Genomic DNA, 19,678 nt, shown 5'->3' with positions numbered 1-19,678 from the left:
TTATTTCAGTTCAAGGAACAGGACATATTGAACACCTCTTTACAGATATTTCTGAACAGATCTGGGCAGATGTTTAGAAAATCTGGGTAAGGTTATATTTGGGTGGTTTTGGATGGATAGGAATAAGGACTGGTAACCGTGTCCCCTGCTGCTTTGAATGTCGAGAATAGTTTTGGTGGTCAATTGGAGGAGGAAAAATGCCATTACCACCTAAACCACAGCTAAGCAGACTGAAGTCCTGCTTCCTCTGAAACCTTTCACAGGTTCACCTTTGAAAAATTTTCTTTTTCCCCTCAGAATCTAAAACTGAAAAAGCCACATGAAATCCCAGTCTGGGGTAGAGACACAGTCTCACCCTATTTCAAACTCCTTCAAGTGATGAAGACTTTGTCACTGATCTCAAGAGTTCAGCTGGACTGCTCAGGCTCATGACATGATGCACAGTCCTCTGGGAGAACAGCAGCAATTCTCTCACCGACTTTGAAAGATGAGAACAGCTCATCATCTGTCACCACCTTCCCTATGACATCAGCTTAAATGCTCGTATCCTAAACACACTGCATTCTGCTTATTGGTCCCTGTGAAGCTCCTCAAAAAGCTGCTTCTACTCGTGAGGTCAATGGTGGACGATGAGTCCTTATCTCTGAAAAGGGAACGGCAGCCAACAGTCCCAGCAACTTACTAGGAATGAAAAGCACTTTCATTTAACGAACAGTGAAAGAAGTTTGCTCTAGCTAGATTTTAAGAACAGGTGAAATTTAATAGCCTCCTGCAACAGAACAGCATGTGACTCAGAGGCAGCCACTCCAGCTCTGCCTCAGCTGCTTACTTTCAGTTCCTCATTAAGGAACTGTTTACATTAAACAAATGGAAATTTAAAGAAGGAAAGAAACCTGCTGTTTCAGATTAAAAGACGCATCTAGGCAGAAGGATGCCTCTGTCCACTTCTGCAAAGGGTGAAGCGAACCGCAGAGGGAAGCGAGGAGCGCTTTGCTGAGTCACGGTAACCGGGCATATCTCCGGCGTGCTGCTGCTGATCATCGCCACCCCAGACACAGCTGCCGAGGGAGGGCACAGGGAGTGGCAGGCAGCACAGCATTACCAGTGCCACCAGTTATTTTGCAAAGCACGTCTAAGGGGCTGGACTGGAGCTATAAAATGGCTCACTAGAAATTCTGTATGAAGCAATGCAGTCAGGCGAAAACAACTTACATCAGCTATCTACAGTGAAGAGCTATCACATGCCTAGTACATAAATGTGATTGAAAGCCAAACAGGAAGGAAAACAAAAGACCAGATCATCTCAAACAGAACCAAGAAGCTGCATCAAATAAATTTTAAATCCTCAAATAGTCTGCAAGCCAGTCATGGCAGATCTAGTAGCTCTTGTAGCTTTCTTTAGGACTGGACAAAACCTCAGTGGGCTGCACAAGCCGTCTGCACAAGCTACACCTGAACACAGCACGAAGGGAGATGCTAAATTCCTTTCCACTGAGTCATCTAAACAGAAAAGTCACCAGTGTGAAGGGCTTTCAATGGAAATAACTAAATCTGACCTATGAAATTATCAGAGATGAGCAAGGAGGACTAGCAAATACACAAGTACGAGAGGTAGGTAACTGAAAAGCAAAACTACTGAATAAACCACACCATTTAGAAATTGTTGCTGTCATGTGGTGTATGAGATGAGATGCCAGCAAGAACACCAGTTCTGTTAGGACTTTCTTATTCAGAAAAAATAATTATATCCTGATGCCTCACATATGCTTGAGGATTCAAAGCAGCACAAATTTCCAACACAACACTTCAAGAGTAAAAGGTGCCATATGACATGGAGACAATGTTAGCAGTAGTGCTGGTGCTGTGACAGAGGTGTTCAGAGCACCCCATTTTCAGGAACACAAAGTCAGTGAGATGTTGCTGTCCACACCTTTACAGTTACATCTAAACTTAGGCATGTCTCTGCAGAATTACATTGCTTACTCTTTTTTCCTCTCCTCCAATATTTGGAGAACTTCCTTCATACATCTTTGTTTGCCTTGTTTGTCATGCCCATGGGCATGACACAGGGTATGAAAGATTTCTGCAGAACTGCATTTTGTATAAAACTATCTGCCAAAAATGTGCTTCTCTTCCCTTTTTAGGTTCCTTTTTTAAAATTTGTGTTAACCATTGTTCTCAAGACAGCCTTGAAAACATGAGTTGAACATTAGTATAAACAGTACAGTAATGTTACTCTGTAATCCGTAAATTACATGCAGAGGGCTAAGGTTCTCAGCAGGTTGTTAGCACTGTAACTTAAAGCCAACTCAATTTTAAAAAGTACTTCTCAGAAGGAATTAAAATTACATTTTACATGTCAATATTATTTAGTAAAGCACTACTGATGTTTTCAGCAAAATATTTCAGCAAAGTATTTTTCCAAAATATCTTCATCAAAAGAATCTTCAATTCTTCACACATTGAGGATGTCATACAATGCAAACCAGTGCAAACTGCAGAGCTGCAGCCACCACATGCCTGTGATCTTTGTGAAGTCTGTTCATGGGCATGTCACTCAAATTTGGGCCAGTGTGAATACTGGTGGCAGGGGACAGAGGAAGGTATCTTGCCATGTATTGTGTTATTTGGAAATGCTCAACTTCAAAGAATAAGCATCACCCAGCTAAGTCTGATCTTAAAAGCCCAATCATATCTATTGCTTTTAGTTCCCCTTGCAGCGAGGGGGACAGGAAACAAATGAGGGCCAAGTCTCTTCCAATGTACCTGCCTGAGGGGAATCTGTTGTGTCAGCACTGGAAGATATTCACAAACAGGCTTCAAGCTGTTGCACAAAGGTAAAAAGGTGCTTCCAGGTGACCAGCTCAGGCTGCAGCTTTGCCTTCAGCACTGGTGAGATCACAGCTTTGCTAGAGCCACTTGGCTCTGTAAACCCAAGCCCAAAATTCAACACAGTAACTAGGAAGGAGAGAAGCAGAGGACCTCTCCAGAACACAGCTTCACAGATCCACAGCTTCCCTCTTTGGCTCTGGGAAGGCTTTCCTGAAGGAGCTGTGCATTAAAACAAGTTTGGTCAGCAACCTGGACTGCACCCAGACACTTGTGTTTCTTTGTAAGTGACAGGCTCTTCAGCACAGCTGGATCTGGCAAGAAACTTAAAGGGCCTCTGGACAGTATCACTCTGTGGAGCTAAAGGAAGTTCCAACAGGCCTAAAATCCCTTCTTCACCCTGCTCAAGTAAATGTTAACAGCTGGATAAGTGACCTGAACAGCACCTCTCAACCAACAGCCTCACATGATTGTTTTGGCTTTACCTTGTGACAAACAAAATGCTGTCACAGGATGAGTCAGAGTTTGGACTTGGCCAGGTTGAGGAGAAGGACACCATTCTGATCTCATGCTAGAGTAGCCCTTTTTTTGAATCAGTCTGCCTGTGTGCCTCTCTGAGCGAGCATCTATGCTAGACCAAAGAAGCTCAAGTAAATGATCAAGGCCACTGAGCTTGTATGCTAGGTCGATCCTGTGCTAAGAGACACTTGACAAACCAGTGTTGTCCCTAAATTTGGGACTGAATGACATGTCACATGGCAGTGAACAAGTTAAAGCATTACTCAAGATCATATGACCCATGTTATGGATAATCTGTCTTCAAATCACTTTATCAAGGAACTCAATCTTCATGAAGTTTCTAAACTGCCCTTCTTATTTTAATAGAGCAAATACATCAGAGAAACTTTGAAGTTCTGAAGTGCTTTTAGCAAAGGGGACATTTTGCAGTACTTGTGATGGAGAACCAGTATTTAAGACTGAAAGGTGGTCTTTAGGGATGCCCTGGCTATGTCACCTCTCCTTGGTACACCACACCTGTGACAAGGCCAGAATCAGTACTCGGTGCTGTCTCGGAAGGACAGTGCAGAGCTGCGTGCTCGCCGTGCTGTGGATGCCGTGTAGAGCAGGGTGGGCAGAGGCCGTATCTAAACCGCACAACTGCGGGTCCGCACCAGCACAACCTTTCACGTGGAAACGCAGCGGCTGTTCACAGCGACAGGAGACCTCGCACTCGGCACCAGCTATGCCAGACCCAGAGAGCGATATCCAACTCTTCTTGGCACTGCTGGGTTAGTGGTTAGACTTCATGATTTTAGAGGTCTTACCTAACCTACACAGCTTTATGATTCTATTAACGAGAGACCAGCTGGTGGCTAACAAATGTTGCTTTTACACACGCTGACAAGCCGAGGGCCCACCGAAGGGGAGCGGCTATAATAAAACCTCTAAGCTCTGTCAGCTGAGAGCGGAGCGCTCGGCAGCACGGGGGAGCAGCACGCTTTCGGCCAGGCACGGCCACCTGGTCCCTGCGCAGACCGAGCTCCGGGCCGGGGTGGCGGTGCTGAACGAGGCCAGCGATGCCGCTGATCACGCAGATGCTCCTTGTGTAAGCAGCCCGAACACGCCGCGGGCCCGGGGAGCGCTGCTGGAATCGCCAAGGTGCTGATATGTGCTGACCTCCGGCAGCAGCCCCGCGCGTCCCCGCCGTGGGGACAAGCACGGCGGCGGTGACAGCCGCGGGCACAGGGACCCCCGCTCGGCCGCCGGGCCCGGCCCCGCCCGCCGCAGCGCCCCGCCCGTGGGCCCAGCCAGGGACAGCGCGCCGAGATGGCGGCACCCGGCCTCGTCCTCTCGGCGGCCGCGGCCGGGGGGGCGGCGATGGCGCGGCGGGGGACACTCCTCCGCTGAGGGACACGGCCGCCCCCGTCCCGCCCCTCGGTGTCACGGCGCTGCGGGACCGGGCCGGTGCGCAGGGGACAGCCCGGCGGGGCGGGGCGGGGGCGCTCCGGGACCGCTGCGCTCCGGGACGGGGCTGGCGGAGCCCGTCCCCTTTGCATGGGGCTGTTACCGTGCCCGCTGCCGCTCGGAGCTTTCGCTTTCACCTCGTGAGGACAAACACTCGCACTCGCGATTTGTTTCCTGACGCAGGGTTTGAAGCCCAGACCCAGAAATGAGGAAGGTTCTATGCGTGGAGCCCGTCATTTTCTTCTACGTTTTCGCGTTTTCCCTGACGACCCCGCTGGTGCAGCAGTTCATCTACCGGCGGCTTTGGGAACAGGAGTATAACTCCACTTTCGTGAGCGACAGCAATGCCAGTCACTGCGAGCAGAATAAGAGCAGCCCGGCTTATATCAAACAGAAGGCAAGTGGCGGGGGAGGAATAATAATTGTAAATAAACTTGCAGCCAGGAGGTGCTGCCTTGGTACAACCTCCTGTTTTATAACCTTAACCTTTAATTCTCCGGAAAGCCGTAGTTTTGTAACCTGCTCTCACTTCACTGTCTCCTCGCTCTAATGTTACGCTGTGGGTAAAGACAGTGCTTTAAAGACAAAGATTTGTCTCCAGGAAGATACTAAGACAAATTCGTATTTTAGCGGGAGTTGAAAATCGCCTGAGAGAACGGGGACCAAATTAGCATTGGGCTGACATAACCGCGGGCACAACTGGGATGGAGGCTCCTCCTCACACAACATTGTGCGTGTTGTGTTTGTGAGCCACCCCTTGTCTCTGTGGCTCCTACTGTTCTTTGTAACCGTATGAAGCTTAGCAAATGCCCTGTAATTTCGAGGAATAGTATCTAGCTTAAAATACATGTATTTCAGAGGAATTACAAGAACGAGGAATGGGGGAAATTAAAATAATTTTTTTGTGGTTTTAAAATGTGGAAAAAAATTTAAAAGATCTTTGCATGATCAAGTATGGTTGATGGTTTGCTATTCAGAGCACTAGTCTGCCTTGCTGGAATACAAGGACGTCAAGATGACAGGATCCCATGGTCAGCTACATTTTTAGCACTTTTCCATAGTTCAGTGTGCTGGATAGCTAGTTGTTGACTGGTACCTCTTCCATTGCACTTCCAGTGCCGTTTTAATGCTACACTTAAGCAGTGCTAGCTGTGAGCTGCCAGCAGAAGAGATGGTCATTCCCCATTTCCCTTTGCCCTTTGACCCCATGTGTTGTATCTCACAGTTCTGCAGTAATAGGTTATGGTTTGGATTTGACTGGGGCACTGATTCAACAGAAAGCTCATCTCTTGTTTTGGGGTTGTTGTTTTTTGAATGTTGTTTGCTTTTTTTTCTTAAGCAATACACTGCTCTGGCACACTCAGTGGCCACATGATTTCTGTGTCTAACCTGGGAATAGCAGAGGGAACATATTTTCAGAAGAGGTGCAACAGAACCATACTTGTCAACAACAATTGGCATTTGGGTTGGATAAAGTGAAAGATGAAACCACTGTAGGGTCAGAAAAGTAAATGATTCACTGTATAAATTACACAGAAATTGGGGTCACAGAAACAGTCAGTTGGCATTCCCTTGCACTGCTGAAAAGGTGGTACTTGAAAACTTTTGCTCACATCCCATATCTGAATCTCTGATGTGTTGCATATGTGCAAGACTGAACGCCTGAGCTAATCTGCCTCATTTGTCTTATATAAAAGGAAATTGCTAATGGAACTTGCTTCCAGTGAAGGTGATCAAAGAAATAATTCAGGACTTTTAGTGTGGCATATGTTCTTTGTCATGTGACAGAAGCTGGTCTTAGTAGAAAAAATGTGAAAAGGTCAATAGAACTGTGGTCCAGCATGACTTCTGGGCTGACCCATGGAGGTAATCACCAGTTTTTGTTGGAGTAATGCTTGTACGTTACTCCCAAACAGCGTTTTATTTATTATTAGCTCCCCATTTGATGCTATGTCTGGCAATTTTCTCTAAGCATAAAATTCTAATTGTAGAGCCCATCAAGAAATGAACATTTCAAAAATATCCTTGCATTTTGCAACCCCCTCAAATTCAACTTGATTTTCAAATTGCCATCACCTATGGCTCAAGATTTAAGACTTCATATTTCTTTTCTCAAAACACCAAAGCAGAGTGCTTAATTTCAGCTGAAGTTTAGATAGTGTCTCTGATTTGATGACATATTCACACTTTACAGGTCTTTTGTTTATGAATTATAGTTAATTTGCTATTTGAGAACATGAGTCCTTCAAGACAGCAGTTGAGTAATGGCCAACAGAACTTCGTTTCCCCTTTCCTGCCAAATTTCCATTCCCTGCATGTCAGTCATTGCCATTAGGGCATGAGCTTTTGAACAATTACACTCTTGTCTGGCTGCCTTGCTGCATTTTTATACCACACTAGTTACCATAGTGTAACAATGTAGGTGCTCGAAACACGCATTAATTTAAGTGCAAATGGGCCTCTGTGCTGAGTAATAGTCCTGTGCATGGGCCAAAGAGTAGATCCAGTAACTTAATTCCAAACCCTTTTGCAAGGAAGTGTGTAGTAGGTGTCCCATATTTTCCAAGACCTTCCTAACCTAAATCTAACTGAATTAGGTTTATAGATGTTGTAACTGTTGCTGTAAGGCCCTGTTTGGCATTAATGTTTAAAAGAACATCTCTATTAACAGTTAATTTAGTGTAAGTCCTTATGTTCTGAGAATGAGGAAGCTTTATACTAATCTCACCTATTTCAAAGCAAAATGTAAAAGGAAACTGAAGACAAAAATCACTTGGAGCCTGCATAAAAAGTAGAGTATAATTCAAAATGGCTAGTCTTTGCAAAATTTAGATTAATTATTTTTTACAATTTGAAAAAATAGTCATAATAAAGTGAGTTTGAAGGTAATTGAATATAAATTGAAGCATTCTGATCACCAAGTTGGATAATCCTTTTTAAATATCTCAGAAAGAGCTGTATTATTAATCATTAAACATTTTTTATCATCCTGTTAATTTATTATCCAATCCATTAATTTTCCCTTGCTATTCAGTAATATTTTATCCTATCAGCTTGTGAGTTTATCATGTCCTTTATATTGTTCAATCTCAGGTGCTGGCCTTCTCTCTTAATTTAATCCTTATGTAAGTTACTTGCTTCTTCATATTTGGTAATTTTGAAATAGGTGATTGAAATATCTATTTCTGTCCACTGTGAGTAATTTTTCAGAGTAGAGTGAATTTGCCGATTAAAAAACTAGACCTTTCTCTTCAAATATATGTAGTTTCACTGATTATTTAATGGAGTTATGTGATTTTAAAGCAGCCAAAGGTTTGACCTATCATTTTCTATATTCTTTTCCTTTGGCTTCATACAACCATAGAGTGAGCAGTTGCATGCCTTACACTCTAAATGGATTTTTCCTGTACTTATGTCTGTAGTCTTTTTTTTGGTAGGCATCAAGTTTTTTATCTCAGCAAGTTCATGGCCACGTGTGTTACCTGGATGTGTAGCCATGTTTTGTGTGTAGCACAACTTCTTCTGAAACAAGGACACCCAAGTTTGGGGTTTGTCATTCTTTCAGTTTTACACTTCATTGTGGCCTGGCAATAATCTCTGTATTATGTGGTTAATGTGGTGATATTAACCACATTAACCACATAATAAGATGATACATATTAACATTTAATTCTACTTTTAACATAGTAGCATTTGTCTGATGCTCATGGCTTTGAACAAGACAATCCTAGTAAAGAAGCAACATCTGCAACTACATAGAGTTCTTTTCATCAGCAGCAGAGGAGTTAAAGATCAGAAAAACATTTACCATCTCAGTTTGTTCAGTCTTCGTGGTTTTGACCCTTCCAGGGTGACAGCACTGCTGGCCGGTCATGAATGCTAAGGCAGGATGTCATGAATGCTAAGGCAGTCAGACACCATAAGGGAAGGGGGCAAGAGGCTTTGAAGTGCTGGGGATCTTGAAGGCTTTCCTTGAGAACCTCAGGATCAGTTGAATTTTCCTCTTGTAATAAAACCTGGTGTCCTGTAAGCAAAGGAAGAGATTGAATGAGAAACTCATGGTCTCTGCCTATAAATATAAATACGAACTTATAAAGCATTCAGCAGCATTTAAAATTGCCCAAGTACATTCCTGTAAGTTTTAGGGGCTTTTCATAATTTTGGATGCTACTCAGTCAGAATTATGTTAGCTACAGAGGAGACACCTGAAATGTGCAGTATAGATGGCTTGAATACAGGCTGAGAATGGTGTGGGCAGATTTGCACAAGTGTACTTGTTGCTGATTGAAGAGCACAATGCCTGCCCAAGTCAGTGTTGTGCCTCAGATAACTCCAAGACTTTCAGCAATACTTTACTTTCTGTATCCGACACTTTGTCTGAGCTAGTATAAAGGGTTTGTATGAATAAATTTGCTTCCTTTTTCCCTGCTGTCTGATCAGGTGGCTGTCTTTGAAAGGGCTGTTGTGGCTACTTTCATCAGATCTGCATCTGTGCATTAAAAACAAGGCCTGAATTAGCTTGCTGAGTGTCCTTTAGCAGTGGGCTTCATAACAATTTTTTTTTTTCAATTAACCATTCTTTAGTTCTTTTTTTCTGCAGCCATTCATGCTCTGTTAAATGGTTGGTTTTCAGTCACATTTGATTTTTATACTTCTGTTTAAAAGAACTCTAAATTTTTTCCCATAAAGGATATTTATTTTTATAGTGTTAGCTGCTGTTCCTTATGTGAATACCTGCTCTGGTGTATCTGTAGATTTGGACAATTCCTGAACCCAGAGCTTTACATGTTTGCAAAATCCATTCATTCACACACCTCTGAGTCTGTACAATATTTAAAGCTGTATTTTACCTTTTTTGGTTGTTACTGTTGTTTGTAATAGTAGTAGTAAGATTGCACAGGGGAATGTCAGAGCAAACTGTGATGTGTTTACTTGTTCAGTGTGCTCTAGTCCATTAATTCTTCCTTGTAACCCCCTCAGTAGAATTATTTGGGAGGAAAAGTGATCTCTTGCGAGGAGGGAGCATGGTGTGTGTTCCTTAATCGACAACTGGCTTACTACTGATTTCTGAGTAGTATTAAAATATCCCAGTGCCCTTTTGCCATACCCTGTATTGAAGGAGATACTTGCAGTTAAAGATACTTACAGCTCTTGTAAGTGCATCTTCAAAAGGATTGTTCTCTTGTCTGCATTGAAACTTCTGTGTCAACAGTGCTAGTAAGACTGTGTCTTCAGCTTTAAGTTTTGGGTTAAAATGTAACAGGGAATGTTTGAGGAATATTGAAGAGCAAATTACAAAAGTCTGAATATGCAATGTATTTTATTATAGCCTAGTATATCAAAATGTCATATAATGTTATAAAACTACATTGCATGTATTATAATAGTAAATTTTATAATCTGTAAACATGTACAGTGATGTTCATGACATTGCATACTAAAAATTATGTAAGTAATATTGTGACAGATTTTTTTCCCCAATTTATTATAATATTCATAATTATTTTTATTTTCTCTTTGCAGGAAGTTCAAGAAAAAGCCTCTGTTTTTAATATGCAGTTGGACTTAACTAGAGCCATTCCCAGCCTTATAGTTGCCTTTGTCATTGTAGCTAATGGGGATCGCCAGGGACACAAAAGGTCTTTAGTTTTACCATCAATAGGAGCTTTGCTTTCTAGTATTAGCTTCACTGCAATATCATATTTTTCCTTGTCACTCTCTGTCCTATTTGCAGTTGCATTTATTACTGGACTGTTCGGAAGTATAGCAACTTTCCTTGGAGGAGGCTTTGCTTACATAGCAGAGGAGTGTCATGATGAGAAGCAGAAAACAACACGAATAGCTGTAGTGGATTTGATTTTTGGAGTTGTATCTGGATTGGCAGGACTATCATCTGGCTACTTTCTAAGAGGAATAGGCTTTGCATGGACATTTGTGATAGCATCTCTGCTCCATGTCATTAATATAATCTATATTGTATTTTTTCTGGAAGATACCGTAGGTGTATCTCAATTCCAGCATGAAGCACCAGTATCCTGGAAAGAACTTCTTAGGGAGACATTTTCTGGAGTGTACATGCTTTTTCAAACTGCCCCTTATAAAAAGAGAATTTTAATAATTGTGTTACTTTTTACCTTTATGACTTATTTGTTTACTGTGCTGGGTGGGAGTTCACTTTTTACACTGTATGAACTGGATGAGCCACTCTGCTGGAATGAAGTATACATTGGATATGGAGCAGCTGCATCCACTTCTATCTCGCTGACCAGCTTTTTAGGAGTTTACTTATTTTCTAAATGTCTCAAAGACATTTATATTGTCTTTATTGGGATGTTTTCTTACATTGGAGGAATGATCATGGCTGCCTTTGCCAAAACTACTCTGCTCATGTTTTTAGGTGAGTTCAGAATCAGTTGTTCCATGGTCAACAATGTATATGAAAATACTGATGTGTTATCTGTAGTGAATGCAGTTATTGGATATTGAACATGCCACCTTGAAAGGGTCACAGAGAGGTAAAATATAAATGGGTGATCAGACTGATTCAGGAGTTAACTAAAAGATGAATTATGTGGAGAAACAATGGAGTTACCTGCTTATGGTTTTAGTGCCACAGAAATATATTTGATTTATAAATTTCTCTGTTCTTGAAGAATTGTGTCTCAGTGCACTTCTAGTCTGACTTTTCTGTTGCCTTTTACTATTTGGGGAACTAAGTGTTCAAAAGTATATGACTAAGGCAGTTGTAATATATTTGTAAATCCCTGGATTTTAATTAGTTCAATGTCTCATGGCTGCTTTACAGTGAGAGTGCCATCTTTGTTCTGCTTTATGCCTATTCCTGTTCTCCGATCCATGCTGTCAAAAGTGGTTCTCCCTGGTGAACAGGGTAAGTAGAATTGTTTTTAAACAATAAAATAATATGGTGTTTCAGAACAGAGGTGCACAAAGATTATCTTTACACAAAGAGATCTGTATTGGTACTTTAAGATTCCTTTTCTTTCAAGTTCTGTATAAATATGAGCCTGTGTCTTGACATTGATGGTTTCTGGTTCTGAATTAAATATAAACAATACTGTGTTAAAAACTACTGCAAGTTTCAACTTTCAAGCAAAATACTGTTCTTAAATTAAAGACCATGGGAAACTTGAAGCAGAAGAATGCCCAAGATTTATACAAATATTTCACAGGGGCTTCTACATTCACAAGATTTTGGCATGCAGAGAAAGATATGTTTCTGTTATTTAGTCAATTTCTCACTAACTAGTTTAAAAAGGTAAGCAGTAGTCAATCTTCATAGCATTTGGAAACAATTAGACTTGTATCTTCAGCTATGGAGCAGGACCCCAACTTAAGGCCTGTGGCTTCTAAGCATATCCCAGGAAATGTAACATAATACTTCTCAAAGTCCTTTCCTTATGGAACACAGAAAAAAGCATGTCAGGCCTCAAAATACCGCTCTAATAGCCCATATTTTGGTTTTGGGGAGTGTACCTTTTCTAGATTTTGGGAAACATATACTTTCTAGAAACATTTTCCTGAGTTGTCGTGTTTTACTTTTAAAAAGATTAATCTCCATACACTAAAACAAAGATCTGTTTGTACTAGCTGTGCTAAAATGCACCTCTGGTATTGAGTTTCTTGGCATTCTTCAGGGCTTTGGCTGTTTGAGTAGTTTGATGAAGCAATCAGCTTGCCTCTTGGCATCCTTTTCTGCTTACCTAGTGTGATTTTGGTTATGGTTCTGTGACTATAAATGCAACTCCAGAAAATGTGTTCAACAAGACACTTATGGGATAGAGTCCCACCCCAAGGGTAGTTCAGTCCAAAATATGTTGTTTGTTTCTTTTCAAAAATGAGAAGGCAGTGGTTTTAAGCTGAACCAGCAGTCCTTGTTGAATCAGTCTTTTCCACATATAACAGTGAAGGTTAGAGAAGGAAGAAAGAAGAAATATAAAAAAGTATATAGAAGAAATATATAAAGAAGAAGTATATAAAGAAATATAAAAAAGTTGGAAAAGTAAAATGAGGAAGAGAACTGGAAGGGGTAAAGAATGGAGATGTGCACAACATGGTTAGTGAGGATGAACAGGTTAAATTTGATGTGATAAGCAAATGCAAGAAAGTAGGCATGGTGACAGAATAATAGGAAAGAGAAATAGTTTCCATCAACAAAATGTGTTGTTTATTTGTTGGGTTTTTGTTCATTTAAAATAACTAGCATTTTGTAGGAGTTGCCACAGTTTTCAAAGCTAAGTATGATCACCTACTGCTTGTAACTTGCATACTTGCAAAAATATTGTCAACAGATATATCTTTTGAACCATATTTAAAAACTTCAGTATTTTGAAGAAGTTTGGTTTTGTTTTGTTTGTAATTTGCCCGTTTATTTTTGGCAGGTGCTGTGTTTGCTTGTATTGCCTGTTTAGAAGTTGTGACCGGCACAATGTCAATTTCAGTTTTTAATATTCTCTATGCAACTACTGTTGCATGGTTTTCAGGCTTTAGCTTCCTCCTATCAGCAGGCCTTTGTCTAATTCCACTGTCTGTCCTGTGGTAAGTACAGATCAGGAGGTTTCTTCCGACTGGCTTTTCCAGTAATTTCTATTTTGACATGAATTGAAGCTTTGTAGTTTACTGTGGTAGGGTGCTGTAGTGGCTCTAGCTTCACACCTTTTCCCTGACCCAGCCACCTTCCCTCTGCTCTGTGCTGTGAATTTCCCCCAAACTGAAGATAACCTGAATGTACTTCCAATGGGATACACCATACCCTTGACTGCACATGTGACTTCTCTTGGTTTGAGCCCTTTACATGGTCTTTCTTCCAGGAAAGCCTTTCCCACAGATCACCTGAAAGGCATGAACTTAATTTTGCAATCTGAGCTCTTCTAGATGCTAATGAGGGTTATAAACATGACAGTCACTCACTGGGTTTAATGGAAAGCTATCTTTCCTGGTCTTTGGTCATGGGTACCTTGTGACCCAGTGCCATTAAAATCTGTAAAAGATTTTGAAGCCTAAAAGAATAAACTTATAAACACGTTTTAAATAAAGGCCTCTATAGCAGTTGTGTCTAATCATACCTAGTGACCATCTAGTAATAAGGACAGTGAAATACCATTCACGAGTACTCACAAAGTAAAGATCACTTTTCATTATTTCCAGTATAAATTACTTCTTTTTAGGATGCTCTTTTAGGATGCTGAAACAAAAATATAAATGACAGAAGAGTCACTTTTCATTAGATAGATTTACAGTTGGTGGGAAAAGATGTTTTTCTTGAGAGGGTGGCACTCTGGCTAGAGACTTGCTTATTTTTTTCCAAGACTTTACCTTGGTCACATTTTATGTCTGCAACAGCTGCATTTTAAGATTTAAATAGGCAGTTATAATGCTGTAGATTTAGAACATTCCACATAATTTCAAGTCTATTCCTGCTACATTATAATTATTTACACAGTCTTTATAGAGAAGCTATATTAATGGTAATTTAAAGTGGTGATGGGTCTTAGACCTGAGGGAATTGAAGCAAAGGGGTCTTGCATGTGAGAAGAATACTTTCCAGTAAAGTAATAAATAATTAATATAATTAATAAATAAAATAATTACATTAACAAAGGCACAGTAAGTACTTGTTCTCTTAAGTACAGAAAGTGTCTATTAAGAAAGCAAGCTCTACTGCAGAAAACACATTTACCATCAAACACTCTATCTTGCAATCTGTACTGTAGAACATCACCATAAATTTCTGAAAGTTATATTTCTTTACCTTCTGTCATTAGTTTCAGATATCTGACCCTTTGAATACCCTTTCTCTGCACCTTTCCTTTTAGAGTGTCATTCAGTGTTGTAGTTGGAGAGCAGAAAGTTAGTTGTTCCAGTCTGTAACATGCAGAGTAGTTTAGTACTGTGCTCAAAGGCAGCAGTAATGATACTGTCTGACTTGTGTAATTAGGGCATATAGTGTCACTGCTTTTGTTTACTAAGACACATTTGTGCCACAGAGGATGGCTGCAGAGAGCTATCCTGTGTGTTTGTTGCTACTGAATCAGCATGCTATACTGAACTATCTCAGCTAAAGATACCTGTCTTATCTTTGTCTTACAGCTGGCTTCTGTGCACAAGCTGGAATGGGGAGGACTTGGCTCTGCTGGTACCTGAAGAAGTATCCAGCTTAGAGAGTGCTGATAGTTGAACAAAGGATCCACATACCTGGAATTTCTAATCCGACATGCAGTGGCAGAGATAGTTATGTCACACAGAAACCACAGAGATAACACAACACAATCTTCAAGTGACCCTGCAGCAATAAGCACTAAATTGGTACCACTCAATACCCAATCTCTTTTTAGCACTTGACTAAAGCTAGCTATTAACTATGGAAATAGGCTGACAGTTGAGATTAATGCAGCTTCAGCATGAAGGAAAAAATAAGGTAGGATGGTACTTTTTCCACTTACCCTTTCACGTTTGAGAATGTCAGCTGTGGATTGTGATACATCTTCTATCACTTTAAGTTGGGTGACAAAGTCAAGCTTAGCAACCCAGAAGACGCTGGCAATTCTGCTGAAGCCATTGCAGCTTGTGCCAGCTGAGGATGTGGTCCACTGTGTACATCTTGAAAGGCCTGTCTTAATAGTGAAGCCCCCAAACTGTCTAAACTTACTAAACTAAAAAAATAATTTTTTTCAGAAAGCAAACTGGAGGCAGTACTTACACCTTCCATAAGTACACTTACTGTTCTGCAGCTAGCAGAGTGTTTGTGTAAATTTAACGTGTGGACCTTGCCTGTGACTTAGCTTCTGAAATTATTTTCACATAAAACTGTCAGAGAATTTCTTGCTGAGAAATCTCGCAGAGTGTGAAGTTCAGCAGAAACCTACATTTTGCAGAGACCATATTCCATATTTATAATTTTCCATATATTAAGGACTGCATACAGACATCTCTGTTTTGTCCCAGAGATACTTCTTGTTTTCTAGTAAGTTGGTACTCAGCTTAAAGGTTTCTTTTAATGAAAAGCTGTGATAGCATTTCTTATCTGTAGATCTTTATTTTTTTAACAACCCTGAAATGAGGTGACAAAACCAGAATCAATAATCTGATCATCTTGTAACAAATGCAGCATAATTTATGAACATTTGAACAGCACTTCTAATCTTCAAAGCACTTTACAAATGCTATTCAAAACATCCTTCCATAATAGATACTATCCTCTTGGCTGGATAGAGAGAAATTAACAGAAAGAACAAGTGACATGCCCAGGGCCCCAGTGCAAACTGGTGAGACTGCCAAACCTCGGAATCAGTTTCAGCACTGACTCCTCACCTTTTCCCTTAAGATCCTGAAGTAGAAATCATCCTGAGTATTAGATTCCAGAATGCACAGCACAGCAGAAGTTTGACTATAACACCATGTTAAGGACCACTCCCATCTGTTGATTTTGTTAAGAGTTAGACAGTCAATACTGTTCTGATCTTTTAAAGTTGTGTGTGACTCTTTTCCCCCAAAACAGATTAGGTAGAAAAAGCAAAACAGCATAAAGTGGATCTAGAGAATGAAACCTCTAGGAAAGCAACTACAATGACTTCACATGCACACAGCTTAGGATAAAAATGCAGACAGACATGTCGTGTATAAACTATGAGCTGCTTACAGCCACTTACGGCCACTGATACCCATCCTATGAACAGAGACTCCTGCAGAACTTCCCAGTGGTACTCCACCAAGAAACAGTAATACCAAATCATGATGATACTTTTATAGATCCTTTTTAACTGAATGATTGCATTCTTTCCAAGTTATGTGTCATGATCACAGAGAAGGCTGGAAGAAGGTTCAAATAAGTTAAAGGGAGAGCTTACAATATTCAGGAGACCACTATCTGCCCATCACAGGTGAAAACAGGGCCATTTATCCAGGCCAGCGGGAATGTGCTAACATCTCTAGCTAGCTTTTACACTTCTGTCCTGAGCTCCCAAGACTGATGTTGGCAATTAAAGATCATTTGCTTTCTTTCGACAGTTTAGAGAAGAGCCACAAAATAAAAGTGCTTAATGCCTTTGAGGTGCCCAGGCTACTGCCAACTTATTGGAAACATGAGCTGAGTGCTACGATAACCAGTGGGTCCAAAACATAATGAGTACTTGTAGAGAGATTAAGAAAACACTGATGTAAAGGATTTTAGCACAAACATTACATTGTCTTCCTTGCCTCTTCATTATGCAGTTATGTAAGGCTTTATGAAATTAACTATTTCACACAAAACTGCCTGAAAATAAAAAAACAAATGCAGAAGGGACATGTACCTTCACTTGCTCTTCTTCAGTGCACACCTCTCCTAGTACTTGGGAGCTCAAAACAAAGCAAGCCACTTCCACAGTGGTGATGTGTCAGTCCAACAAGCACGTACACCTCAGGAATGGCTTTGTTATTATTTGGTTTAACTGCACAAAGTACGTGCTGTTTGCAGTGTTTCTGGTAGATGGAGCATTTAGAACTGGCTATAAATTTAGGCCAAAACACATGGAGGATATGAACTGTGTTTTTAAAAAGCCTTGCACAATGGAAACTGAGGAACCAAGTACTAACATGCGTCAGATTATTAAAGCAAAATCTATTAAGCTTATAATTTCTTTATTTGTGTATAAATAGAAATTATTTTGACATAATAATAAAGTTTGGTTTTTTAAACTCTGTTGCATGTGTAGTTGCTTTTAAATTTTGTTTTTTGACAAATGGCCAATGGCATGACTGATAGAGGATTGTTGGTGTAAACAGGAGCAACATTATGGTATCATCTATTTTTAATGGTCATAACACAAACAGTAGAGCAGACATAGTTTTGTTTCCCTCCTGGAAAAAACAGGGGAGACTGGGGAGAGGAAAGGATGCTGCCCAGAACATTGGCACCAAGTGGAGGTGTGAAGTTACAGAGTAGGGACAGCACTGCCACCTGCAAGAAGGCATGGTGGGGGATTGTGTTGCACCAGCCAAGGCAGTAGAGCTGGAAGTGCCTTCCTCCCCTTACCCATGCCAGATCTGTCCCAGCTCCAGTGCTCAGCACACCCCACTTAGCTGCCTCCCTGGTTTGCTCTGCGCAGCACCTGCTTCACAGAATGAGGCTTGTACAAAATGGGAAGAATGGGCTGGGGCAGGAAGCACAGTCCACAGCCCAACACCTTGTAGCACTGAGAAAATGCAACCCTTCCTTTTTACCTCAAAAACTTTTTGCCTCAGTCCTGCTTGACTCCCATTTCTCTACTAACAGCATAAATTCTCAGAGAGGCCTCTTACACATACTATTTGCTTTCCAGCCTGGCTAACCCCTAGGATTAGCTTCCTTACAGACATAATGAACAATGCAACTTCCTGGCTCTGAATACAGCTTGATCTCACCCAAGATTATTACAAAGTATACTAATAATTGAACAAAACCACCTAGAAATCGCATGCAGCCTCCTAATCTGCTTCTGGTTTTACACTGCGCTAATGAGAAACTCTAGTAAATTACTTGTCTTAATGTAGTTTTGCTCAGATGCAGCAGCATCCATCTTTCATCCAACACTGGGAAAGGCCAACCAGCTCAATACACTGAAATGGGGAGCTGTAAGGTACCAGTGTCCAATTGTTGGATGGCTCCCTGTTTTCTTGAAGAGTGCAGGTAAGATAGCAGACCTCCCAAAAATCCATGCCAGCACCTTTAACTTGTCCCAGACCTGGCAATGTAATCCCTCAGCTTTTCTGGCCTGAGCCTTGAGCAGTACAAAGCCTACTGAATCCCAAGCTTGCTTCCTAACAGTTTGGTTTTGCTTTATTATAAACCAGCAGCCAACTCTGATATTTAATAAAGATTATCAGCTCATGGACAAGGACAGCTGTAGAAAACAAAAATGTGAGTAGGTCTACACTTGCATGTTCAGTTTATTGGTCCTCTCTTTAACCTTCCCAACAAATTAAACAGCTTGTACTGCATAGCACAAGCCACTAATCTCTACAAGTCTTAAGTGACAGAAAATTTTACAAGCTTAATTTCTTAAATGAAACAAATTTAAATATAAAACCAAATAAGACCACCACTGAAGTGATTCATACTATCATCTCAATGTTTCCAAAATGCTGCAATGTTTTGCATATAAAAGCACTATAAAATCTATAGGACGGAAACTAGAGGCTTTGGCCCAAACTGAGGGAATTTGTAGTAGCTGTAAGTCCACTGAAAAGCACAAGGGAGATTTGCAGTTGTGGAAAAATGTTTATAGCAACATTCCTGTTAAAATTATCTACAACAGAACACTAATTACATTTAACCAAGTCATTAAAACTTGCTGAATAAAGACAATTCCTGTTTTAGAAATACTCTTTCAAGTTCTTCATATCTGATAATAGATAACATTTTTTGAGCCACAGACTTTTTTTCCTGATATGCCACTTTGTATTAGCTGCCTTGCAGGATTGATATAACATATATACACATGTATGACACCAGGAATAGTTGTTACAACCCTGAATTTGATAAATAAAACCACTTAGACACACAAAAACCTTTCCAGTGGTCTGCTCCTTTAAAAGATGTATTTAAGTATAAATGTCTCATTCTTCCTTAATTAAGATCTGACTTTTGTAAACCCACAAATAATTATTCCTGCATTTGTACCACCATATCTTCATGTTCTTACTCCAGCAGCTTTATTAGGTACTTTAATAATTCTACATTCTTTCTTAATACTAAAATACCTAGACCTGGGAGCGCGCTTTTGGATTATGTTCAAACAGATTTTAAAATATCTCTTTAAACCCCAAGTGGAACTTGCTTGTACTTCCAGAAACCAAAATACCCTCTCAGGGACACACATGAAAAAAACCTAGACCTTTAATTCCACTC

At 40.6% G+C, this 19,678-nt stretch overlaps 2 protein-coding genes across 3 annotated transcripts in view; one reads left to right on the top strand and one right to left on the bottom strand.

Annotated features, from left to right (window-relative positions):
* Positions 1-19,678, bottom strand: part of PAN3 (poly(A) specific ribonuclease subunit PAN3) — a 550,273-nt gene that overhangs the window by 292,827 nt on the left and 237,768 nt on the right. The gene's annotated exons all lie outside the window — the stretch shown is intronic.
* SLC46A3 (solute carrier family 46 member 3) lies at positions 3,800-17,487 on the top strand. Of its 2 annotated transcripts, none has more exons than XM_050971142.1 (5): positions 3,800-5,195; positions 10,322-11,191; positions 11,600-11,683; positions 13,194-13,350; positions 14,902-17,487. In XM_050971142.1, exons 1-5 carry the CDS (start codon positions 5,000-5,002, stop codon positions 14,987-14,989), a joined length of 1,395 nt encoding a protein of 464 aa, XP_050827099.1. In that variant the 5' UTR covers positions 3,800-4,999; the 3' UTR covers positions 14,990-17,487. The 2 variants fall into 2 exon arrangements, with proteins under 2 accessions (XP_050827099.1, XP_009101104.1); XM_009102856.4 differs by having other exon boundaries at positions 3,839-5,191; positions 10,318-11,191.

The sequence above is a fragment of the Serinus canaria genome, chromosome 1, assembly GCF_022539315.1.
Source record: "Serinus canaria isolate serCan28SL12 chromosome 1, serCan2020, whole genome shotgun sequence".
Taxonomy (NCBI): Eukaryota; Metazoa; Chordata; class Aves; order Passeriformes; family Fringillidae; genus Serinus; species Serinus canaria.
The sequence above is the reverse complement of the archived record's forward strand: the minus strand, read 5'-3'. Positions and strand labels throughout refer to the sequence as shown.

Excerpts from the sequence above, each read along its gene's own strand:
- SLC46A3 (XM_050971142.1), top strand. The coding sequence starts at position 5,000 with ATGAGGAAGGTTCTATGCGTGGAGCCCGTCATTTTCTTCTACGTTTTC. Across the intron at positions 5,196-10,321 it reads TTATATCAAACAGAAGGCAA|TTCAAGAAAAAGCCTCTGTT; the intron begins GTGGCGGGGGAG and ends CTTTGCAGGAAG. Across the intron at positions 11,192-11,599 it reads TACTCTGCTCATGTTTTTAG|TGAGAGTGCCATCTTTGTTC; the intron begins GTGAGTTCAGAA and ends GCTGCTTTACAG.